A 25,267-nucleotide genomic window follows, 5' to 3' on the forward strand; every position below is an offset into this window, starting at 1 on the left:
TAATGAGTCTTTAATCTCAGTTGCTAGTGTAATGTAAACAAATGCTGCTTTACTATAACAAAGTGTTGCTTTAGTGATAGTTTGCTTTCTAGGAGATTTGTGCCAAGCCTGATCTGTTCAAATGAGTGGGGAAGGAACATCTTGATTGAAAGCAACTGCAAAAACCAACCTGCTGTGCAAATCCCAAGCTTTCAGTTGAGAGTTCCCACATCTAGGGATTGCAGTTCACTCTAAATCCAGTTTGAGATGTGGACAAAAGAGTAAGGCAGTGGGAAAAAAATGAAAGAAAGGTTAGAAAGGTGACACAGTTCAGGAGCCTTCCATACTGACTGAAGGCAGTAGCTGGAAGGAAGATGTCATCTTCTCTTCTCTATTCTCCTCATTACTTTTGTTGCAGTACAACAGTACTAGGAGTGTATCTGCATTTGTGCCTTCTTCCTGCCACATAATGCGCAGCACCTGCGGTTAATGAGAATCTGAGAGGGGATGCTTCTTTCTCTTTCCTTTATACTTTTCAGACTACTTATTCTCCCTCCCCTTCTTTCTGGATGTACAGGGGAATGAAAGAAGGAATTTAGCCAGATTTATGCTTTTTTCTTCATGTACAGCTGTATGTGTCTTGGGATATTACCACCAGGCCCCTCTCTCTTATCCATCCACCTGAAATTCCATCGTATTTTGTGGTTCTCAGGCTTCTCTGACAGAAGGATGATAATAGGCATGTGATCTGTGAGTGGCAGTGGGGCTGACCAGCTGCTTCATGTTTCATGGAGTTGCTGCCTCAGTTGCTTGAGAAACAGGAGAAACTGGCTTCTCTACAGGTTGAGGGCAGGAGCATGGCTTCTTTTTGCAGTGTCACTAGAACAGTGGAAGATGACATTTTTTCATGCGGGTTCTTTTCCTCACGAGCTTTCAGTGCGCTGTGCAAATTAAATACAGTTTCAGAAAACGCCATCATCAAATTTATCCTGACTTGTCTGAGCAGAAGCAGCAAAACTGAGAGTAGTGTGGAATTTTGATTTCTAGCTCTTGGAAGTGGTTAACTTGGCTGAGCTTCTTCCTATAGGCAGAACAACGTTAAGAGAAGTCCCCAAAGTATGTGCTTGTTTGGGACTGAATACCTCATTTGGTTTGTTCACTAAATGACTACTTGCCAAGCTTTCTCATCAAAACCCAAACTGATACAAACAGTAACGTATAACATTAGATCCAAATAGTTGTTGAAGTTACTAAACTAAAAAATTTAAGAGTGAACTGCTTTTATTTGTTTGTTTAATTAGGTTTTATGTCTTCCACATCTGTGGGGATGCACTGTTCTAAAATGAGCCCTACGGGAGGAGGAGGTAAAGCAAGCTGTTAAGTGTTGCACACTGATGCCTCCCAATGACCAACATAAAGCAGCACACTATCTATATTTGTAAAACTCTTCACCTCCCCCACTCATAATATCATCATCAGATCATCTTATAAGTAGCTGTTAAACTTACCCTGCACCAGCCAGTGTCTTTGTGTTTAAATTCTCATTTAACATTGTGCAGTGATTGTATATTATCAAGCAAGGGGTGACAGCTGCAGCATTTTAAAATGCATGTACATGGAGCCAATAACTCTTGTATTTTCAAAACAGTAGCAAGAATTCCATAGAAGCTGAAATAATAGCTAGTGTAGTCCTAACCTTTAAAAAGAATATTAATTAAAATTCAGTTGAAATGTCAGTGTATATAAAATTCTATTTTGTTGTCTAAAAAGCCAGTTGTATTGTTTAAGGAGTGCAGTCTCATTTTGAATGTTTTCGTACTTTAAAAAATAACATTCTCTGCAAGTTCCTACCTCTTTTATTTTTCCTTTCACAACAGTATGTAAATAAGACAACCATAAACCAGCTCATTTGTGGACACTGATTAAAGAAAAATTCTATTTTAAAGGATGACTTAAAAATCCAGGAAGTTGGCATCATCTTCCAGAGACAGTGTTCTTGGTTCAAGGTCAGACAATTGATCTTTAACCCACCCTGCATAGCTTAAAGTGTTTTTTTAGCACAGAGGTTGTCTGCTGATAACAGTCCTTTTTTGTATGTTTATATTGGTAGAACTTAATGAGATTACATATATTTTGATGAATAATTGCTGCCGTGTAAACTTGCCACCTACCTACAGTGATTCTTATGAATATTTGATGATAATAAGTAGTAGGAACTTCACTGTGTTGCTCACATGCACTTAAAAAACAGGAATAGCTGTTGTTCTGCTTTTTTGCTTGCAGTAAGCAGTATGACATCTATATACATGTTAATTTAGGCATGTCTAACATATTTCTGTTCTTAATACTAGGAGTTCCATTTAAATAGTAATTCTGTTGTTTTAGGAGAGGGAGGATGCAGGATGGAAGATGCAATTTTTAACATCTATATTTCTATTTTAAGTTCAGGCGGGGTTGGCTGGTTGGTCTTATGCTTCTACTTATGAATTAGCAGTTGAGAAAAAGGTCAAAATATGGTGGAATATGCTCATCATTTTGTAGATGCAACCATGATCTGCAAAATCTAAAATTAGTGTCTATAGATCAACAATTTTGTTGACTTCTGTGCAACGTCTCTGGCCTATGCAGTATTGCACTATAGATCCTATAGGCAGTAGTTTTGTGTCATATTTCAAGTTAGGCGATATCTGTCAACAGCAGGCTTCACCTTTTATCGTCTCTTAATCTGGTTTCTTTTTTTGTAGACAGTGCAGTAGAGGGTCCTCACCTTGTGTGTTGTTTCAGGATGTTTTTGTGTGAAGCTGGTATTGAAAACCACATTCCTGATTTAATTGTGTTAAATTATGATACTTGATTTTGTTTGCACATTTGAACTTACTGCTTTCATTATCGAACTTGCTTTATAGACCACGTTCAAAACACAAACTAATGTTTTCTAAGTTGGCGTAGCTTGTTTAATTACACATTTTTCCTTCTGAGACTTGCAGGACCTGCTACACAGCTATATTTTTACCTACTAAAGCGGTGAGGACAGCAGCAACAGCTTTGACGTTTATAGTTAGAGGGTTTTTGTACATAAAATAATCTGGCATAGTAGTTACTAGAGTTACTTTTTTTCAGTAGCTGCTGTATATTGAGAGTGTAAAATCCATAAGTTTGTTAATGCTATTATAGCGTTTTTCTTGAAAAGTGTTGCTTTACAGAGCTTACTTTTCTTTCAGGGAATCAATTTCCACCTATTGCAGCTCAGGATCTTCAGTTTGTTCTGAAAGCTGGATACCTGGAAAAACGCAGAAAAGGTAAGTCTAACTATCTTTGTGAAAACTAGTGCATGTTTTGTATCTGGGAAGTCTGTGTGTCAGTATTTGATGTTATACACACAAAGCAGTTTATACAGGAGCAATAAATAAAATGGAATAGAAGCTGAAATGTTGAAGCATTATTGTGCAAAAGAAGCATAGCACATAATTGCTCCTGTAGTATTAAAAGGAAATTCTATTTCTTTATTGACTAAAATAGTCAAGCTGTGAAAGTCCACTGTCAGCCATAATTCAGACTTTCAGATATTTTTGAAGAAAACATTAGGAACGTATGTAAAAGTACCATATGTTGACTTCATGTTTCAGTGAGCATCAAGATTTATTTTTCTTCAAGAGGGCAAATATTGATCTCAGCTTTGGTTCAGTCAATATTTACCTTGATTCAATAAATCTTATATTGTCACTTCGATAACCACTTAATACTGCAATAACTCTAGGAAGTATTTAGGAAGTTGTTCTTTATTTCTTTGTATTTAATGTTACACATGACTTTTCTATTTATATGATTTCAAATTTCTATTTGTTTTCTTACCACCAATTTTTATTTCTAATTTTCTTCTCAGTGCCATACATTTCTCTTCTTCATATCCAGATTTTGTTTCATTTCCTTAGCACCTTTCCTGTCTCCTTCTCCCTCTTACCTCACCCTTGAAAAGGAGTAACATACTTCATGTCATTATTGAACAGAAATTATATACACAAATTGTATTAATTGCAGACCACAGTTTTCTCGGCTTTGAATGGCAGAAGCGTTGGTGTGCTATCAGTAAGACGGTCTTCTATTATTATGGAAGCGACAAAGGTAATTATAATAATTATGATAAACTATAAAAATGATCTGTAATGCACAGAAGAATATGAAAGCCTCAGAGGTGTTGGAAACTGTGACTCTAAGGTCATTTTAAGAAAGCAAATGAAACTTGAGAAAACAGTTGGTTTTTAAACAATGCTGTGAATTTTAAAAAGTATAAATGTACTTCAGAATGCGTAAGTGATGTACTCATTTTCTAAAGCAGAGAAACTGAGGAAAAAAGATGAAGTTACTTGTAAAGATTAAGCTACTTTGTGCGCCAGTAACAGCTGGCTGTTAGGTTTGATAGTATGCTGGTACTCAATGAATTTACTGGACAGAAAACGTTCTTTCTGACCAAATAGGATTCTAGCAATTCTCTAGCAATTCTACCTGCCAAGTTCTTTAAAGATGCTTCTATGCAGGAAAATGTTGGTCTAAAAACTACATGGTGGAGTTCTGTGTTTCTTTCTAAATAGCTTATGTTCTGAAAAAGCTAGAAATGAAGTAATGTATATAACTAAAAGCCAATCATATAGACTAAAGCTAGCTTCTGAAGGTGACTTTTAACTTTTAATGGCCATTCAGAAAGAATCTGGCATAAATGTTGGGACAGTTGCGTAGCAACTAGTTGCATTGCTAGTTTGCCCAGCAATAAGTATGTGGGGGAGACATAACTGCACTTGTAAAATTTACTCAGATATATTTCTGTACCATTTTTTTTACCCTTAAACACCAAATATAATTGGCACACAAAATTTAAAGGATGTTTTATTTGACTGTGAATTCTAAAAATTCAAAGTGATGTCACAGAATCACAGAATTCTGAAAACATACACAGAATTCTGAAAACTCACAGAATTTTTTTTTCTAGGCTGGTCAGAGGTACTTTCTTCAGCTGTCTGATGCCATAATACATAAGTGCCTGTTGCAGTGCAGAAGCAAGTTGCCATAGAATCAGACTCATAGAATGGTTTGGGTTGGGAGGGACCTTATAGATCAACTAGTTCCACCCTACCCTTCCATGGGGGTCATCATTACGCCGTAGCTGGATGCCAGGGATTGCTTTAGTTCCGTGGCAGACTAGTTTGCTGTTGAAACTGAGCTGTTGCATTTACTGATGGTTGTGAACATATATGCTATTATTATGCTGTTTAGCTGCCGATTGTCAGCATGGATGAGGTGTGCAATGAGACAATCCTGAGGAGATCTGGCATTTAATTACTGGAAAAAACCTGAAGCTATTTTCACTCCCACTTTCATGGCTAGCAGCAGTAGCTGCTGCAGTACGGTGTCGTATTGGGGCCCTTCTTCTTTTGCTGTGACCCTTGATGCTGTACCAGATAACTTGGACCACGTAGAAAATGGAAGGTGCGTTCTCACCAACTGTGGAGCAGCGGTGAAGTGTGCGTTTGGGTGGCTTCATGCAAACTGCTGCCACCTCCTGAGCTGCTGGGATGGCGTCTGTCTAAACGATGTTGGTCTGCCCTAGCCTGTGCAATGGCTGCAGATGTTTTGTGTCAACTGGGCCCTGGTTTCTGACCGCTTCCAGGGTGGAGTCACCCAACAGGAAAATTCCCCCTTGTTGAAGTGAACCTGGTTTGAAGACGGATGAGGGAGAGGGGGATTCCATACCTGCTCAGTCCTGCTGCCAGTGTCACTTTTAAAAGGTAGCGGAGTGCTAGTGCTTCCAACTTTCTCCCGTTTACCTTGGGAAAGCAAGAAGTATGGAAGTGTACAAAGCTCACAAACACATGTAAGGAAAAGTTTCAGAATCATTTATTCAGAGCTGAATGATGAAAAATGTGAGGCCTAGTCTAAGACAACACAGTATAAGCTAAAAGCCTGTGAAAATACAGTAAATGACTGTATGTTTGTGTATGTGTGTGTGTTCACCTAAGAGATTACAAGCATCCTTTTCACAGTTGTGATGCCTGCAGGCTAATGAATGTCTTGTTTCCCTGTTTCCCCCTCTATTTTCTTGTACATTTAGTGCCACGCTGGATAGTGGAACAATGTTATTTATCCCTGCAATATAGACAGGTCTAAGAGAATCACCTACATTTTTTTTCCCTTATCAATGATATGTGGGGAGGAACAAGGCTTAAAGGTTTGACCTAATTACATGTCAGAAATGGGTGTTGCCAGAAGGGTGTGTATATTGGTGCTTGTGCTGCAATATCTGTTGCCAGCACGTGGCCAACAACATTGCAGAGAGCATGTTCAAATGTCAGAGCTGGCTTGGATTTCCAGAAGCTTGTCTGGTCCTCCTTTTCGTAGTCTTTCCTTCCATAAACCTTTTATAGTCCTTCTCTTTTCTTTTCTTTGCTTCCATGCAGTTGCATCCTGAATTGGGTACCTTGTTTGCGTATCGTTTTTCTGTATGATTTCTGGCAGTTCCTGGATACTCAGGCACCTGGATGGTACGGGTAACCTTTCAGACCTCCAAGTGCATGTGAAGAAGGAAAGTTAATTTGTTGCTTTATAAATGAATGAATTAATGGCTTCATTACTTCTTCCTTACTAGGCCACGATGTTATATGTCCTTCTGTCTCAGCAAACTGGAGAGATCAGCTAAATGTTTAGCAAGACAGTAATTGAGAACATCATGGTAATTTTTCCCCCTGTTAATGGGCACTTAAAATTTATTTTCATTTTTATAACTTGGAAATGGGATCTGCCTGCCTGCCAGTAGTATGATGTTGAAGAGGGAGATAATTCAGAGGCTTTTAGAAAAGTCTGAGTTTATTTTTAAAATTTTATTTGTTGATTTATTTTTAACATGGACATGAACATTTTGGATTTCTCTGAATGGTAAGATAGTGGTGGCCAATGAATGGTCTACTTCTATTTGTGCAAAAGAGGGGTTTTATTTTGTGTTTTATTTTTTTGAAGAACTTGGTAACCGAACAATATTAAGGGAGAGAGAAGCCTAGTGAGAGTTGCATTTGCAAGCTTGTCCTAGTAACTCACCTAACCAGGCTACTGGAATTTCTGCCACATGCTAAGCTTGCAAATTTGTACTTCTAGGAGTGAGGAAAGATATACAAACCCAATGGAAAGCTGATGAATTATCATTTTCCTTTTAGATACAGACCTCCTTCTCTTAGTCCTTTCTCTCTGAACAGCCATGCAGGAAAGGCAAAAATGCTTGTTTAGTTTAGACTTTACTTTTGACAGGATCCATAACTGAAATCTGCAGGAATTGTGAATGTTCAATAGGACTTTGTTGTAGCAGGGTGATGGCAATCAAAGGCATTTCTCTAATGAGTACTGAATCTTCTGCTAGGGGAACGTTAAGTTCCGACCTTGAGAGACACACTTGCCATTAATAATGCGTTATTTAAAAAATAACTATTGAGTATAAGCACACTGGATATAAACAAACTGATGCCCTAAATAGCGTGTTTCAGTCATTGCCTCCGTTTCTTAATTTTTTTAATCTAGATTTCTCAGAGGACTAGATTAAAGGCAAGAAAGAAAGAAAAAAAGTTGATTGCATTTCAGATCCGCTTTCAAAAAGGGAAGAACTCCTATGCATTAATTTAGAAAGGGCTATTCCAAAAGCTGGAAAAGGAATTACCATTTTGGAGATACTTACTATTTTTAGGAAGCAGACATCCTGCATATGAAGAAGTATGTGAAACTACATTTAGCGTGAAGCCATGTAAACTGTAAGATCTTACAGGCTCCTAATTTCAAGATGAAGAGAGTTAAATTATAGATTCTAATAGTATCTATAAATACTTTATCACTCTCTGAAATCTTTCTGTTTGCCTTTGTTCCTTATGCCTTTCTCTGTAACTTCTTTCCTTTCTACTATCCAAGTCCTCTCTGTTCTTCAGAATGCACTAAGTCTTTTTACATGTGCTAATAATATGGGCACATCGCCTTAGGCCTCAAATTTACAACCCAGTCATTTCAAGACTCTGTTGAAGGTTTACCCTTCTTTGTTTTTAAAGTTCCCCTGGACTCAGTTACGCAAGGTTACTTCAAAATGCTTTTTTCTGCTTCCCTTGAGACTCTTTTTTCCCAATATAATATTGGCCCTGTTTCCGTTGTTAACAACATTTCACTATTTTTAGGATGAATGGAGTTTATATGTAAGAAAAATGTTCAAAGTGGCTCTCAAATTTCATTCAGAACTGTATTTTGTCTATTTTAAATATAGCCCCCCACATTTATTTCTCTCAGATATCTGCATACTAGTTTTGACTTTTTTTTTTTTTAATATTTAGTGTCTGACTCTCCACTCTATTATATTAGCTTTTTAAATTTCTAAATTCCTGATGCAAAATGATCTACACAGACTCACATTTATTTTTCTATTGTGTGCCTGACATGGGGGGGAAGGGAAGAGGAGGAGGAGATGAGAGCAAAGAACAGCTTATTCTGAAATGAGATTTGACTTAATTGTGGAATAACTTATGCTTGATGATGTTCATGATCCTTTTTTGTTTTTACAAGATTGATAGTATTACACTTTTTGCAATTCTGTGTGGTTCTGGGACAATTAAGAGTTTCCTGTTGTTGAATTGCTAAGCCTTATCTTGAGAAAATAAGAGGCAGCAAGAATGTTATCGTTCTTCAGAGAAGTGCGTTCCAACCGCATGTCTCTCCCTAGTTCCTCCTAAATATGCTGTTTCATTCCTGCCTCGGCAAAGCTCTGGTTCTGATTCAGGGTTCAAAATGAAAGTGAAATCTCTGTAATGTAAATATGCTTCCTGAACCTAATTTTAAGGCCTCCGCCATAAAAACCAACTATATCTAATTTTAAGCCTGCAAGTAAAATCTGTGCGTCTTCTAAGTTTTTAAACATCCCAAACCTGTTTAACTCTCCCTAAAGCACAATCTCCAGAAAATATTTCTGATATAAATGGTATAACTCTGAATGTGGAAGCTCACAGAAGTCACTGTGGCACTAACTTCCCATGGCAGCTTTAAATTGAAAGCCCAAGTCTGTCTGCACACCTGTGTAGCTGATAAATGAAGCTGAGATGATCAGTGAGTCTGATGATCACAGGGTGGCCGAGCCATCAAGCCTGCACCTGACTACTGTGCCTGGCCAAACAGCCACCATGGGTCACGGTTTGCTCCATGGTGATCAGGTGGTGGGGCTGGTCTTCAGTCCTGCCTGGAACAGTGTATTCTGCAAGAGTGACTGGGATTTGTAGACCTCCATTGCTTGTCACCGTCAGAGCATGCAGGTGAGCTATAGCTGACCTGTGTCCTGCCATTCTATATTTGTGGAGCAATTTCTCAGGACATATTAGGTCTTATCTCTGGTTTGCTGCCACAGGGAGTGTGAATGCATACTGAGAGTCTTTCTCTCAGCTTTAATGGGTCCTGGGTCAGGGCTGTGAAGTGTCCTATTGTCATAGAATTTCCCCATGGTCAACATTTTAAGCATATGCATAATGCTACACTGGACTTCAATAAGCGGTACTTTGCTGTACAGACAATTAGAAGCAAAAGTAGCAATGCTGTGACTAGTCTGTTGCTGTAAGGGTCAGTGAAAGAATTTAATAGGAAAGGAGATTTTTTTTTGGTAGTGCATGCAGGTAATTTTCATTAGCACTGGAACGGCATGTTCAGAGAGATAAGGCAAAGACAGTATAAACAATAAAACAACCAAATGCAATATGGATACTACGTACTGCATTCCACTTCCAGTGCAACGTACAGCATCTTTGTGTTTTATCTGTAATGCTCTTTGAAAGAGCGAGTATGATTGTAGAAATCATCTGAGATTAGCACTGCAAAATTGCACTACCATAAAGGGGACAATCCATGTCACGGAGAAGCAGTCTCAGAAATAATCCAAGAGACTAAATTTGAATACTTGCCTCATTTTTATCTTGACAAAATGTTTTACCTTTTGAACGTGGTGTTTGTTTATTTTGTATTCGTGCTGCTATCTGCTTGGGTTTTGATAAACCTTCAGCAGGGGAGAGTCAGAAATGAATGTGTTTCGCTTGGTCTTCTCCCTGAGGTCACAAGTGAGGGAACAGTAAAATTTCTAGGCAGAAACGAATTTCATTAAAAGGGGACATAGTTAACTTATGGCAAGTTATTATTTCTAATATCTGCCTTGGTGCAATTCCATGAATTTTGCCTCTGTGTGCCGTTTGATATAGGGGCAGAGGTTTGAGCAAATATAAAATATTAGTACTGTATCATTAGTACTTAATGAAGACATAATAAAACTTACTGTGGGGGAAGGGACTAGAAGAGGAAATAGAACAGTGCCCTGGATTTTCTCATATAATTGTGTTGGATTTTCTCATATAATTGTGTTATTTGGTATTTACTTGCCCTGGGTGGGAGTTCATAAAAAGGTGGGAGGACAAAGAATTTGAGTCTATGTGCATGTAAGACTACTAGCAAGAGTATTTGTATGGTGACTGCTCTTGCATCCATTGATGTTCACATTGCTGTGTTAGCCAATTTTTGCCCTCTCAAGAATGGAAAAAAGATTTGCTTTCCTATGAAATTTCCAGAAGGATGACAAAATTATGTTGAAATTGTAGCTTTTTCTGTTTTCTGTACTCTAGAAGTTTTCTCCTTTTGTTGACAAATATAAGCAATGGCTGCTCGATTTGCACTGAAGTTCTGTTCAGCAATACTTAAAGTAGTTTTGCTGTTGTGCCCCATATTTGTTGTTAATTAATGCTTTTCTCTGCTGTGGAAAAACCCCACACTTAATTGCATTTTCTTTCATTTGCCACTGCACTTTCTTTGCATGAGCAAAATGTGACTGTTGATGCCTATCTTCACTTCAGTGCTGCACTGTGATCTACAGAAATTGCAAAACTAAATTATTTTTACTTTTTTGGTTTGTTTTTAATATTCAGCAGAACATGCCAAAGCACATAAAATCAGATGTAGATTTGGTCTGAAGAGCTCAGAAGGAGCACACAGGTGCTGCTTGCCAACGTGCAGTATATTTAAACTCAGGCCTGTTCTAAGTGATACTTTTATAAACCAGAACCTTTGAAAAGTAGAATTGTCTTTAAAACAACCACATGGCTCTACATAATAAACTGTGGTAGGGCTCAGTACTTTTATTAGCTAATTAAACATTTGCTGTGTGGAGAGAAATGCTTTTGGAACGCACACTTGAATTTGTAACAAAATTCATTCTGTATTTCTGCCATGTGGAAAGGAGGCACATCTGGGAGTGGGTGGGAGAACGTGAAAAGGTTTTCCAATTGCTTAAAAAGGAGTTTGACGTTTGTTTTTTGAGTGAGGTGGTTAGTTCAGGAGGGAGCTCAGCAAATTCTGAGCTAGACAGGTTTTCCCATTGGTTTACTGAACCTGAAAGAGACACTGATTTATAGGAAACGTGTCTTGCAAGTTCCAGTTCTTGGCTTTCCCTAGATACAAGTGTCATAACATGCACTTCTTACTAAACAAGACCACCATCTGCAAACATCCCCCTGTGGAATTCCTTAGGCATCCTACAGAAAAATGTACTTTTGTGTACATCTTCCTTTAAAATAAAGCTTTATCTCCAGAAGTATCACTTAATCATTTTGCTAAGAACTCCCTGTTCTTAGTGAAATTCATGAAATAGGAAACAAAATCTGAATAAATGATAACCTGCTGAGCCACTTACGTTCACTGTTGTAAATGAAGCTCTAACTTTGTTTTTTATCTCCAACAGACAAACAACAGAAAGGTGAATTTGCCTTAGAGGGCTACACCATCAAAATGAATAATAGCCTTCGTAAGGATGCAAAGAAAGATTGCTGTTTTGAAATCTCCGCTCCTGATAAGCGCATTTATCAGGTTGGACTTTTTAATGTTGACTTGAAATTAAATTGATAAAGCCGTTACAATTCCAGTTACTGAATTAACATTTTGGTAAAACAACTTTCACTGAGATCGTAATGAAAAAAGGAAACCCTTGCTTTCTTATATTGTATATTCATATATTAGGAAAAAAATCTGATATAAAATATGTATATGTGTGTTCAAATATTATCTTTTTGGACAAGAGCAAGGAAATCTATCATCTTTATCTATTGGTTATTTCAGTGTTAGCATTTTAATGTCTATTGTATAGTATATCTGCGTGATTTCTTGGATTAATTAAATAGTAAAAAAAGTTCAAATATATATCATGTTAAATACATATTGTATCGGTCATGGCTTTGCAAGGAAAATTACGTAAAGGCACATATCAGCTGTGCAATTCAGAGATCTATCAGCTAGACATCAATATGGAATGTAAGTTTAATAAGTTTTAAATATCTGAGATTGCAGTTGAAAGCCAGTTAATTAAGCTGTCAGGTAGTGTGTTGGAGTCTGACAAGAACATTTTTAAGAAAACTGTACCCAGCAGTCTAAAGAAATTCATGGGTGTCTTCTAATTGTCAAGGGCAAATTTTGTTCATCAGTTCTGGCTTTGACATTGATGAAGAGAAGCAGCTTTTTTCTGCACAGCTGCCAGCTGCTGATCAGAGTTTCAAATCCATCATCCTCTCCTTCAATTACATAAATTTGTCAAAATTAGCTGTACATTATAAGAAGCATCCTTGCAAGAAAAGTACCAGAAGACATGAAAAGAATTACTAATGGTTTCTTGAGGAAGTGACGAGATTGCTACAGTCCCTCTTTTTTATTGCTAATGAAATTGTAGTTGTGTTTTTGTCATTACTGCTAGGAGTTATTAATAAATGTTTAATAGTTTACAGCTGCCACTCCCAAAGAAGCAGAGGAATGGGTACAGCAAGTCAAATTTGTAATTCAAGGTAAGCCAGCCAGTAGAGCAGTAGCCTTTATTGCCAGTACTGCTTAGTGGTGGTAGTTCTGTCCATTAACATATCTGTCACGCTTGTATATATAGTATTCCCGCTTGTCCAAGTTTTGAATAGCAAGCCTTAGTTTTCAGTCACGTTGTAGCTTTTATATGTCTTTTCTTCTTTTGCAAGATTTTTGCATTTCTCAAAGAATACTATTTAGCTTGAAAGCTCTCCCTTATGAACGTTATAAGAAAATAACCAGAATATATTGCAAGCACCAAGTGATAGAAGAATTGTGTTTGTATTTGGCATAAATTTCTGCTTCGGCATTCTTTTCTAGTAAATGTTAACTTTTTAAACTACTGTTACATAGATATGGAATCTAATACTATTCCTGAGGAGGAAGAAGAGGAATATGATGATGTTGGACAAGTGAGCAGTGAACCTATAGATGATAGCATTTATGAAGAAGTTAAAGGTATCGTTGAAATTTTTTGCTTCGTGACTTCTGATCATTTTGTCTTCTCTACTTCTAGTTTTATAACTCTGAGTGGCTAAAAGTAGGTCAGTGAAGTAACCCCAAGAATAAGATACTTTCAGATTTCAAGTTTTGCTATGAGATTGAAAAAAGATTGTATCTTCAACCAGATCTGAGTGAGAACAGTGCAGTTTTTTTAGCAAGGGCGTCAAAATAGTGCAGAATGTGTTAAAGTGGTCTCAGGGGACTTTTGGCTCATTAACATTCTCTGGTACGCAAGTTTTTTTAATTAAAAAATTGACTTGCCTTACAGCTTTTTCCACTAACTTGCCCATCATTTTTTAGTTTATTCGTTTTGGCATTTGTATTAAGCAAAAGTTCGCTATCACTCCATGTGTTATCAGCTGCTGCCTAACACATGATATTATAATCCTGCAAGAAAGCAATGTGTTAGTTTGAAAGGGCTCTGGAGATGAACTGTAAATAAAGCAGCATGAGTATTGGCATTGTTTTGTTTCATTTCTTCCAGTATGACTATGAGTATACAGAAGCTTTTTACTGTGGACTTTCTGATGTGGTCAAATGATTATGCCTCTAGACATCCAAGTGTATCTATCCAATGGCAAAACAAAAGAGAAAGAGCATGGCAAAAGCTCTTGGAGTTGATTATAGACATTCAAGTATTAGAAGGTGGTCATTCTTGATTGCATGAAAAAAAAGCTGTGAAAAAATAAAATTTTCAGTTACTGTTAGTTAAGAAATGATATTTTAAAGTAATATGACCATTAATAATCACTTTGTACGAAATAATGTTCGGCAGCCCTTGCTGTTTGGGGCAGCGCAATTATCAGCAATAACTTGAGAGGAAAAATTAGTTGTGTCATGTGATGCTGACTAACTTTATCTATTAGGTTGAATATTCTGACCATTGGAGAAAAAAACAATTTATAGTAAGCCTTGGTTTTCATTTTAAGGTCATTTCACTGAACCAAGGGAGCAGAAACAAGAGTGACTGGTGAAAATGATTATCATAAAGTTGTAAAATTGTAACAACACTCAATTCTTTAAGAGCTGGGTTTTTTTTTGTTCCATTTCTTTGAATTGTACCTAGACTGCTTCAGCAAAGAATTACATGTTCTGCTGAAATGGGGTGCAGTGTCATGCATGCTGAAAAACTTCTGCAGTGAATAGAAAAACTACATTACAGGGCTTAATCTTATAGCTAAAGGGTACAGCCAAACTTTATTGCAGTGCTTTTTGGATGCTCAGGCTCTTACAAAAGGTGATCTTGTATGCTTGCTTATGGTTTTGTTAAAGAAGCTCTAGATGTATCCTGGGATAAATTACTCTTGTCTGAGCTTCACTTACCTTATCTGTTCATTTTAATTTCAAACAGTAAGTTGGTCTGGAGCAGTAACACATGCAATATTGGTAAAGGGCCAATAGTTAATACATGCTTTGAGTTCTTTGCTTTGAGCTCTGTCTTCAGAGAATTGGTATGATTCTGCAAGAATTTAGAGTATTTTCACTCATATCCCACTTTTATGTCAGTTTTCCAGGAACTGTTATCTCCTAATGTGGCTAATAAATCTGAAATGTCCTCCAATATCTGAAGGTGCCTGCAAGAATGCTGGAGAGGGACTTTTTAGAAGGACATGTTAGATACAACAAGGGGTAATGGCTTTAAACTGAAAGAGCGTAGATTTAGATTAGATATAAGAAAGACATTCTTTACTATCAGGGTGGTGAGGCACTGGCACAGGTTGCCCAGAGAAGCTGTGGATGCCCCCTCCCTGGAAGTGTTCAAGGCCCAGCTGGATGGGGCTTTGAGCAACCTGGTCTAGTGGAAGGTGTCCCTGCCCATGGCACGGGGGGCTGGAACTAGGTGATCTATAAGGTCCCTTCCAACCCAAACCATTCTATGAAACGTAACAGAACAGCTGTCACAAAGAAAGGATAGCTCTTCTGTTATTCAAGAGTTCTAGTTTCAGCTTTTAGGTATGTGAATTTCTTTCCCATGATGTTGGAGTGGTGTTTCATTTTCATGTTATCAGGCAGGGATTATCTTTTTTTATACTTTCTCCATCTCATCTATTTGAATTGTAAAATTTTCATGAAGGAGCATCTTACCTTGTACAGTGGAGCTCTTAATTATGGCTGCGATATGTTGGCATAACTAAAGAAAAACAAAGTGTAAGTTCGCAATAGATTTTAGGTGATTAAAGCACCTTTGTCTCTTCCATAAATGTGCTTTAATAGTCTTTTGCTTAAATGGAAACTTATGGCTCTGATGCCTTAGAGTAGTCCTTCTCTTCTTAATCCATACCGTATTGAAGATTAATAGATTAAATGCTAGTTGACAAGCCTTGTAAGAGTAGGCCTTATTTGGCTTTTGTATAGCTGTTCATCTAAACTTGATGTAAAAGAGCGTACTCCAGTTTGGTCTCATCTGCCTTAATTAGGCCTGATTGGTTGCATTTAATTCCAGTTGGCTGTCCTTTCTATTTTCCCAGGTAAGTGAATTACTTTTTCTTTCTTTCATGGTCAAAGTGTGGAGCATCATTATCACTGCTGTTACCTGACTTAATAATAGAGAATGAATAAGGAATTCTGAATGCCTGTTAAGAGAACAGAAAAAAAAGAATTATTTGGATGTCTGCAAAGCTATGCTATGCTCTGGAATGCAGAAAGCAAATATGCTAGATCCCTGTAAAGAGGGAGAATAAATAAATATTCACTTTGGTTTTATCCTCAAAGCATCTTCATGTTAGAGGCTTCTGATCCTGTTTCTGCAGATCCACTAGCTTTACAAATATTAAATTTCAGGTACACAGCTCATTATACCTTGATGTTATTTATTTGACTATAATTTGCAGTTTCGCAAGTAAGAAAAATTTTGCATTTCTGTGGTTCTCCAGTGTTTTTTGTATCAGCATTTCAGAAGCAAATTTAGTCAGTTCATGATGCAGTCCATTTGGTAATGCTGGGTTTGGTATTTGAATAAGGAGTGTTTGAATTTAAAAAGAGGGTATGGAAATTTTTGCACAGTTTTGAAAATTGGGAATTTTCGAGAACTGTTGCAGTAATCAGGACTGACTGATGTTGTATAGCTGTCTCATTGCTTAGCTGTGTTTTTTCCCTGCTTGAGACAGGAGATGGTGTAGATGAATTTTCCAGGCAGGAGCTGGATAGCTTCAAACCTGTATCCAGAATGGTAACAGTCTATTAGCCTATTAAAAGCATAGATTTCAGTGGCATTCAGTTTGTACTGTCTGCTGGCGGGAGGAGTGGGTTGATAGTCGGACGGGGTACAAAGAGGGTTGGGAGAATTACTCTTTTGATTTGTTAAGTCACTTTCCTTTTTAATAGCACATACAAATTCATATTTACCATAGAATAAGCATTTTCCTGGTTCTCAGTATTAGTCAGTGTTTTACTTTGGTTATTCAGGTAGAGTAAAAAATGTCAGAACTGCCAAAGTTTTCCCAACTTGTGAAACCTTCCTTGCAAGATTCTTCAGGAAAAGAAAGCTTTATCCTGTCTTCAGCAAACGAAACTTTTGGGTTTTTTTGTTTTTTTTTGTTTTTCTTAATAAAAACTCGGAGGAAAAATTGGTTAAGCAAAATTAAAAATATTGGCAATAAAGGCCCATTTTTGCTTAATTAGCTATTTATTTTCTACCTTAGTACACTCTATATAATTTTGCAGTCCACAGCTGGATATTATAAGCTGTAACATTAAATAACTTCTGAAATTGTAGTATTAATAACTCTCTGTGTGTGGAGCTACCTAGGTGCACAGCGTTTTTAGCTTAGTGGTGTTTTAAGCAATGGAGTTGTCCTTGTCAGGGGAGAGAACACTTGCCGGCTTTAAAGATGATGTCATCTGTTACAGCTCTTGAAGACCAATTTTTTTTAGTAACTCTGGGTTTCAGTGACATAATTTTAAAAGGCCTGAATTATTTTATTCTGTGGTTTCACATCTGTGTGGAGCACATACTCAAAACTGCAATGGTAACTACTGCCTGCCACCTTCATCCTTACTACAGCCTCAACTCAGTTTGTCTATTGTCTACAACCCTCTTTTACAACAGGAAAAAAGAGATGTTAACCTAAGCTAACATACTTATCTTCATTTTCAGTCTTGTGTTTTCTTTTTTCTTCTGTTCTCTTTCTGCTCACAAACTTGCATCGTAGCACACTGCCATGGTGTGCAGTATTGCTTCCATTAAAGTGATTCTAAAGATAACGTTTGATTGTTACTTTGGTGGTGCTTGGTTGGTGCGTGGAGATAAAAAGCTGCTCTTACAGTATAGGTAAGGTTGGAAATCCCGAAGCAGTGTGATGTGACACGAGGCTGGCATTGTTGGCTTTGTGCCATCTCCTTTCAGCCTAGCCATAACACAGAGAACTTTTGGGTGAGAGGGAAGGACAGTGAAATTCAGTGCTGTGATGATCTCTAGTCAAGGGAGCTGCTGTGGAGAACTAAGCCAGCCAATACAACTTGCATCAGTTCTTTGTTTACCTTAAATTAAATTTGAGGATTGATTCAGTCTCTGATTGAGACAAGGATCATGGGAATGGAAAGCTTGCTCTAGTCTTTTGGTTCCTGCCATCAGTCCTCTGCCAAACATTTAGTCAAGCCCAGGTATCTGACCAATAATTCTGCTTTTCAGTTTAGTTGGAAGCTTAGCTAGGGAAACTCTGTAACTAAGGCAAAGCTCAGGGAAAGGCAAGAAATGTCTTAAATTTTATACAATAGGAAATGTGCTATGCAAAGAAACACTTTGTGATTTGTTTACTTATTTTAAACAAAGTCTTTTAAATAGTTTTAAAATCATATCGATGTTTCAGAACTTATTTCTGATGCTGAGTATGAAGGTAGGGAATGATCATCCTGTCTCTATTTTATGGTTGTCTCTTTAAGCAGCTGTGTTGCTTTTATTTTTTCTAGCAGTTAACCTCTGCAATTAAGCAGCATAACTTAATACCATCCTCGTGTTCTCTTGTTGCTGCATTGTGTGAGCTTTGAAGAAGCAAATTGTTTTTATGACGTTGTACCATTTTCGTGAACACGGAAGGGGGAAAAAAGAACGTGAGCTGTGATTCACCTTTTCTTGGGAAGAAGGAAGTGATGATTATGTAGTGGAGTTTGATCGTAAGTTGGATCTGTCACTCGTGGACACCGACTCATAGCAAATGTTTGTGTTCTCAAAATGTAGTGTCAGATTTATTTACTTTTTGGCACTAGAAGTGAAGATTTCACAGCACTGTGTGAATGAAAATGCCTTTTCAGGAGACCTTTGCTTATTTTGGAGTTTTCAATATATCACAGTCGGGGTCTGTGGGCCCAACATAGCGTTTGGTGTCAAGCAGTCCCAGATGTGCATTACAGCTGTATAATCAGTTCCTAAATCCACTAAGCTAAAATGAAGAAACTGTTCATTGGTCGTTGTAAACCAGAGCAGTAGGTTTAAGTCAGCAGAGGCACAGGTGATTATGGAATCTGAGACGTTACCTGTGATTATTGCTGTTAAGTCAGTATATTGCATAACCTGGCGTGTTGTCCAGACTCCTCCCAGCAGTTGTTGTTTGTCTCAAGGAGTTAGGGAATTCTTTATTTCTTCTCCACAGAAGTTGTGTATAATGCTGATGTGCTATCAATTTTTTATTTTTTCTACAGAAAGAATTCTAAGTGCTTTTAATTAGTAAATGAAGTGATTTGAAAGTATAACGTATAAGTAGGGTCTGGAATATTTGAGGCTGAAAAGACCAGATGTAAGATCAGCATTTTTGAGGACAGAACTAAAGATGAGTTTCCACAGTAATTACTGAAAGTGTTTTGAATAATTTCCATTAAAACATTTCAGATTCAAGAACACAGCAAGGGATTTTTATCCTTTTAAAGCAGTGAGGATCGGTCATTCTTCAAAATTTTTTCAAAGATTGAATCTGAGTGTTGTTAAGAAATTAATATTTTTCACTTGTTTAGCCATTGTGTTATTTTTATATGTGGAGTATTTTTGCCCATAATATCTTGCTGATAGGTGGAGTACCAGAATAAGGAGAAGGGGGTGTTGCAGGGCTTACTCAGTTTACTGTAAATCAAAAGTAATTAAAATAACACAAGAGCAGTGAAAAGCAGATGTAAACTACCTTTTGGTGTCAGGGAATAGTAAAGAATTTTTTTTTTGTCCAGGATGTGTGGTTTTGTTGTCTTGATCACTGGGATTTGGGGTCTACTAAGTGTCTTTGATTATATGCCAGACATAGAAGTCATTGAAAAACAATCTCTTTCAACTGTATATTGCTGAATCCCAACTGCTATGATGAAATGGAGCTGTGTCTGAATTCTCTGACACTCTGGCTTTTGAGGCAGTATGCTTATGGGATTTATAGATACCTTGGAGCGTCCTTCAGTTCATACTAAATGCTCACGAGACATGAATTATGAATCCAGACAACTTTTTGTATTTAAAGACACTGCATCCGAAAGGCGGTTAGGAACTTGATACCTGGACCTCAGCTTTTGTTTGCCACAAGATCTTGGGCTTTATCTTCATTTAAAGTAATCCTACTTCTAAAGAGGGAACCTTGTCTTTCTATTGATGTTAGGTATCAGTGATGGAAGAGGAGGTAAGACAATCTGGTGTAGCTGAAAAGAATGAGATGTCCATTGAGTGGGACGTGGCAAGTTTTGAGGAGGAAAAATAAGGTTCACAGGCTCTTCTGTCTTTCTTATAAAGTGAGTGTAGAGTGGTGGTCTGTGAACAACACGTGGCCCATAGCTGTTAGCAAGCCTACTGTCTGTGATGCAATTCAATTCCTGCTCCCCCATCACACACACGTTCACAAAAGTGCAAGTGAGAATTCCAATAAAAATAGAATAATAACTAAGTATTCATATTCATGCTGATTTGCATGAGGGGTAGATTCACTAATTAGACTTGGGGTGGGGTTGTCTACTGAGAAATACTCTTCAAATAAGAGTATTCTTTATTTAGTGATGTACTTCTGCTGCAAAAAAATTGGTCAGCTATGAGATTCAAAGCAGGTAATTACAGTATCTATGGTAAATGGAAAATGTGTGCTATTAAGTTTAGGTATTTGTTCTCCTCTCTTTGAACTGGATGCAAGACTTCATAGTTTTCAGATGTTTCAGACTTCATAGGTTTCAGAGTTTACAAGTGGAGAAAATAGAAGCGACCTTCCTGAAGTTGTGGTCAGCTGTTATAACAAATCGAAGGTGTTCCTGTTGGAAAGGCTATGTTTATCAAAATCTTCAATTAGCAAAGGCTGAATTTTATTTTTGTATTTCAGAGATTAAAAAAAAAAAAAAGAAAAATACCCTAAAGCCCACCCAGACAAAAAAATCCCAAACCAGTAAATCCCGCGCCCCCCCCCCCCCCAATAAACCAGGAAGAGATTGTTAAATCTGCATTGTCTGTTGCCATTCTGAAGCGTATTTACTTAAAAGTAGAAGACATAACATAATAATATTTAAAAAGGAAGTATTTTTAATAATGCATTTTTTGTGTTTAAAGAACCGTTTCAAAAACTAATTAGCACACAACTCGTTGAAAGGAATATACTTATTGAAAAAAGATACTTTATTGCAAGTACCAATCAATCATTTTTATACTGTTTTATGTGCACCAGCACTAAGCAACATTTGACACTATTGATTTATAAAACCAATCTGATGTGAACAATATGTGACAGAAGTTGCGTGTTATTAACAGATAGAATCCTGTCTCAGAAAAGCTTGTCATCCTCGTGAGACAAAATCACACAAAGTAATTTTAGTTGTATCATAGTTTTTTCAGTGTTGACTCTTGTTTCTGACAGCTGGCTTCATGTTAAACGTGAACAAAGTTTTGTTTATGCACACATGTCTTCAGTGGGCTATGGACCTAAAGTTCATTCTTTTGAAAGCAGAATACTTTTCTTTGGTAGGACTGTTGTTATGTAATTAAGAAGTGGTGCAATAATTTTAATTCAAAGCATTCAGAAGAAATGTCTTGGTATGTGAGATAGTTTGTTAACCATAGATTTGAGGAATGGCTGTAGTTTAGCAAGTTCAAAGCAAAATGTCAATTGTATTATGTATATTTATGAAAATAGAAATGTTGGGCTTGCTCGACTGCTTGGGTATAACTGTGATGAATACTATATAGATAGATCAAGGAACCTTTACTTTTTGAATTTGTGACAAATGACTGCATATCAGGCTATTAAAACCATTAGGCAGAGTTTTTTGAGAAACAAGAGCAACCAGAGGTTATATGGTGCCTCAGGCTATCGCTTCTCAACTTTTCTGGTTTCCGCGAGGTAGCTATTAAAGAACCATAATTTATACAACTGGGTTCTCAAATAAGACCCAGCGAGGTGGGCTTTAAAGGCTAAATTAATCACTCTGTTACTGTAGAAACAAATCTCTTATTTGAATTTTTTACTCTTAAGAGAGACATCAGCATAAATCCTTCTGTATATATCTTTTCGTCTCAGTGTGCTTTGTATCTGCTACTCACTTTCCTTCCCACTCTCCTCAAAATGGAAGAATTAGCAAAGCAAAATACTACTAATTAACCAGAGCTTCATGAATTTTGCTGGCCGTATGCATGTATACCTGATTTGCTTGTGTGTTACAGTGTACTATGTTTGCAGTGGATGTCATATTTAGTTTACACATATACAAGGAAGCAACATAGGAAAAGGCTGCCTGTTTCCTTGTCTTGGCTGCTGCTCCCTGGGCTGGGTAGGAGTCTTTGAAAGAAGCAGGTTGGTTGCTTGTAGGAAAGGAAAATGGTGAGCAGGGTACAGCTCCCAGACCACCCAGTGGGCCAGGCAGAGAGGGCAAGGTGCAGCAGTCTGCTGTGCGCGAAGCAGAGAGAGGGATGCTCCAGGGAGGTGCAGCCACACAGAAAAGCTTCAGCAGCGAAGGGAAGGAACTTTTCTTAGAAGCCAGAAAAGACTGAGGAAAGTTTTTGGCAAGTCAATGGAGTTTGAATTAGATGACAAGGTAGGAGGAAAATGTTCTCATCCAGGAAGGGGGTGGTTGGCATAGGGGATGTTTTGCTTCAGTCCTTCTTTTTGAAGTCGACTTTTTCCTAGCAGATCTTGATTTCCTCCACCTAAAAACTCTCGGTTTGTGTTCTAAGGAAGGCTAGTTTAAGATCTTGGGCTCTTTCAGTATCCTTAAGGAGCAGGTTCCAGCACTTCTGTCTTTGGTTTGTGGAAGGGTTTTGTCTTAGCAGGCTGTAACGATTATTCTGTCCTTGAATCTTCAAGGCAACAGTGAGTAAAACTGAGCATTAAAGGAAGGAATCTTATTTTCAGAACAAAGCCGCCGTCTACAGAAAAGCCTCTGGATCCTAGCATGAGTGTTGTCCTTCCACTGATCCAGAAAGTACTAACTGAACCTGAACTTGCTTCCATACCTGTCTCAGATTTATTTCCTTGAGAAGTGAGGCATCTCCATTACTAACTGTTGAACAGTGATTTTGGATAAATCAGTAAAAAAGATTTCAAGATGGATACGATTTTGTCGTAATTTCCATAAGGGTCGACAATTTTGTCGTAATTTCCATAAGGGTCATGAGACTCCATTTCTGGTTAAACTGCCCAGTGCAGGCCTAGCAAGTGGTGTTTCTTACGGTGCAACTGGGACTCTGTTGTGTCTCTGGCGTGAGAGCTGGTGATCCAAAGTGCCGGCTGCGAGGGAATTCAAGCAGTCTGGGACTCTGGGGACCCAGGGTTTTTCTGAGATCCAGCTGCATGCCAGTCCCACAGTAACATGGTGAGCTGCCTGGGGACCAGTTGTCACCTCCTGCTTATGAACTATTTCCAGATCCCTGCTGTCCTACCTCATCTCTCTGAGGCACATTTGGTATGTGGCGCGTCGGGCTAGTAAGATCTGACATCCAGAGTTGCTGGTCCCACTCTGGACCTAATGTATGAAAATGCGGGAATGGGATGGTATTTGTAGAAATGAATGTGGGAATGTTACCCAAAATATGGTGTGTGTAAACAGTCTGCGCCGCAGCTATAATTTTATGCTTATTTCTGATTTAACCTGATTTTTGTTTATTAGTGAATCATAACAAGAATATTTTTACAATTATTTTATTTCATTTCATTGTTTAAGCTGGAGAAAGGATTTAGCATAGCTGACGTAATTTAATTTGAAGGCATGGGCCATAAACAGTGAAAAGAGGCAGTGGCGTGGGTTTGTTACTTTTCATGAAAATACCCAAAGCGTGAAAGCCGCTGAATTTTTTTTTGTCAATGTGCAGTTAATGATCAACACAGAGAATGCAAAAACATCTTGGTAGAACATTTTTAAAGGAGTTACAAGAGAAGCATCTGGGAGCCAGACTTTTCTTGTGGAAACATGCCAACAACTGTATTGTGTTTCCTTCCACTGAAGTGAGCTATGCTGAAATGTCTTGTCTTCTGTCCCTTTTTTGAGTAAGTTCATTTCTGGAATCAGACTATAAATACTTTAACCCTGCAGATTATTAAAGGATATTACGTGGTTTAAACAAGATGCTTTCTTTATGAATTCTATATATGTAAATATTATGTCAAGTCACATTTGTCACAGTTAGGGATATATAGTTTTCAGAAATGGCTTTTAAATTTAAATCTTGCTGCTGATCAATGAGTATGGGAAACTTTACTTGACATTTACAGACTTTTTTTCTGTGTATCGTTTAAGCCTGAGAAATATAACCCTTGTACATGGTTGTCAAATAACACTGTAGTACAGTTATACAGTATAAATTAGTTAATTGAATATTTGATTGCTAGATGTATTTACATAGAGAACTATTTATATTTTCTATGTAGATTTTAATAGCCACCACATTTATTTTAGCAGAACATTTTAATAATAAGGTTTATAAAGTGTCATGTGGAACACAAACTATTTACATAACTAAGAGCTATTATGGGTTGAGAGAACAAACAAATTTATTTTAGTTACAGTGATTTCACATAAATCTTTATTATGTTTATATATAAGAATGTACTTATGTGTATGCCACACGTATTTGGGCAAGCAATCTCCAGCACAAACTCCTGTGAACTGACAATACAATCACGGAATCAACTTCAAAATTGTTGTTTGTTTTCTCCCTTTGAGCTACTAATTTGCGTTCTGTCCAGTAACTGCAACTACTTTTTTGGGAGGGTGAGGGGGGACAGAGGAGGGAGCATTTTTTGTTAATCAGCTAAATAATTTCTTGAGCATGTAGAAACATTAAACTCCAGAAGCTTTCCTTCACATTGTTGAGGCCTGTTGAGGGCAGTGTCTTAAAATATTTCATTCCTCCTTTAAATGTTTAAGTATGGATTTAGGTAAGATGCCTATTGCCTCGATTTTTATGCCAAAATTGAGACTTTAGGAACATTTTAAAAAGTGGAGCCAAAATTGTGCTTTTGTTGGAAGCTAACATGAAACTTTACCTTTAGAGCTGCTTCTGTTCAGATGTGAAAGTTGTTATCTAATATCTTGATCAATAAAATGTAGCATTTTAAAAAGTGCCTAGTCAAACTTAAGGAATTTGTAAGGCGCTGGATTCTGAAGTCAATTCTGAAATTTTCACCTTGTTTGATGGCCCATCAAATAATTTTTTGGTTGTTTTTTAAGTTTAATATGTTCTGACCAGTTCACTCAGCATATACGATTAGACAGTTCTGAGAGACTTGATTTCTGAAAACACATCCCTGAAATAGCGACTTTGTAGATACAAAGTGTCGATGAATATAAAAATGGGAAAAGAATGAATGAGTTTCTGGAAGTGGATCTCTCTGTAATTTCTTTTATTCATTATAATTATTGTGTGCATATCCACGATTGAACTTGCTTGTGATGACCTTTATCTTTTCTCTTGAGAAGAATTACTATTATCAGGTCTTTCTTCATGAGGAAATAAAAAGGTCAGTGCAAA

General features: G+C 37.3%; 1 protein-coding gene across 1 annotated transcript in view; it reads left to right on the forward strand.

Moving 5' to 3' along the window:
* SKAP2 (src kinase associated phosphoprotein 2) overlaps nucleotides 1–25,267 on the forward strand; it is a 119,764-nt gene that overhangs the window by 68,252 nt on the left and 26,245 nt on the right. The window contains exons 5-9 of the mRNA XM_075419102.1: nucleotides 3,201–3,278; nucleotides 4,018–4,101; nucleotides 11,756–11,880; nucleotides 12,782–12,845; nucleotides 13,210–13,314. Of these exons, the coding sequence (XP_075275217.1) occupies nucleotides 3,201–3,278; nucleotides 4,018–4,101; nucleotides 11,756–11,880; nucleotides 12,782–12,845; nucleotides 13,210–13,314 (456 nt within the window). The remainder of the gene's footprint in view (nucleotides 1–3,200; nucleotides 3,279–4,017; nucleotides 4,102–11,755; nucleotides 11,881–12,781; nucleotides 12,846–13,209; nucleotides 13,315–25,267) is intronic.

The sequence above is a fragment of the Opisthocomus hoazin genome, chromosome 4, assembly GCF_030867145.1.
Source record: "Opisthocomus hoazin isolate bOpiHoa1 chromosome 4, bOpiHoa1.hap1, whole genome shotgun sequence".
Classification (NCBI taxonomy): Eukaryota; Metazoa; Chordata; class Aves; order Opisthocomiformes; family Opisthocomidae; genus Opisthocomus; species Opisthocomus hoazin.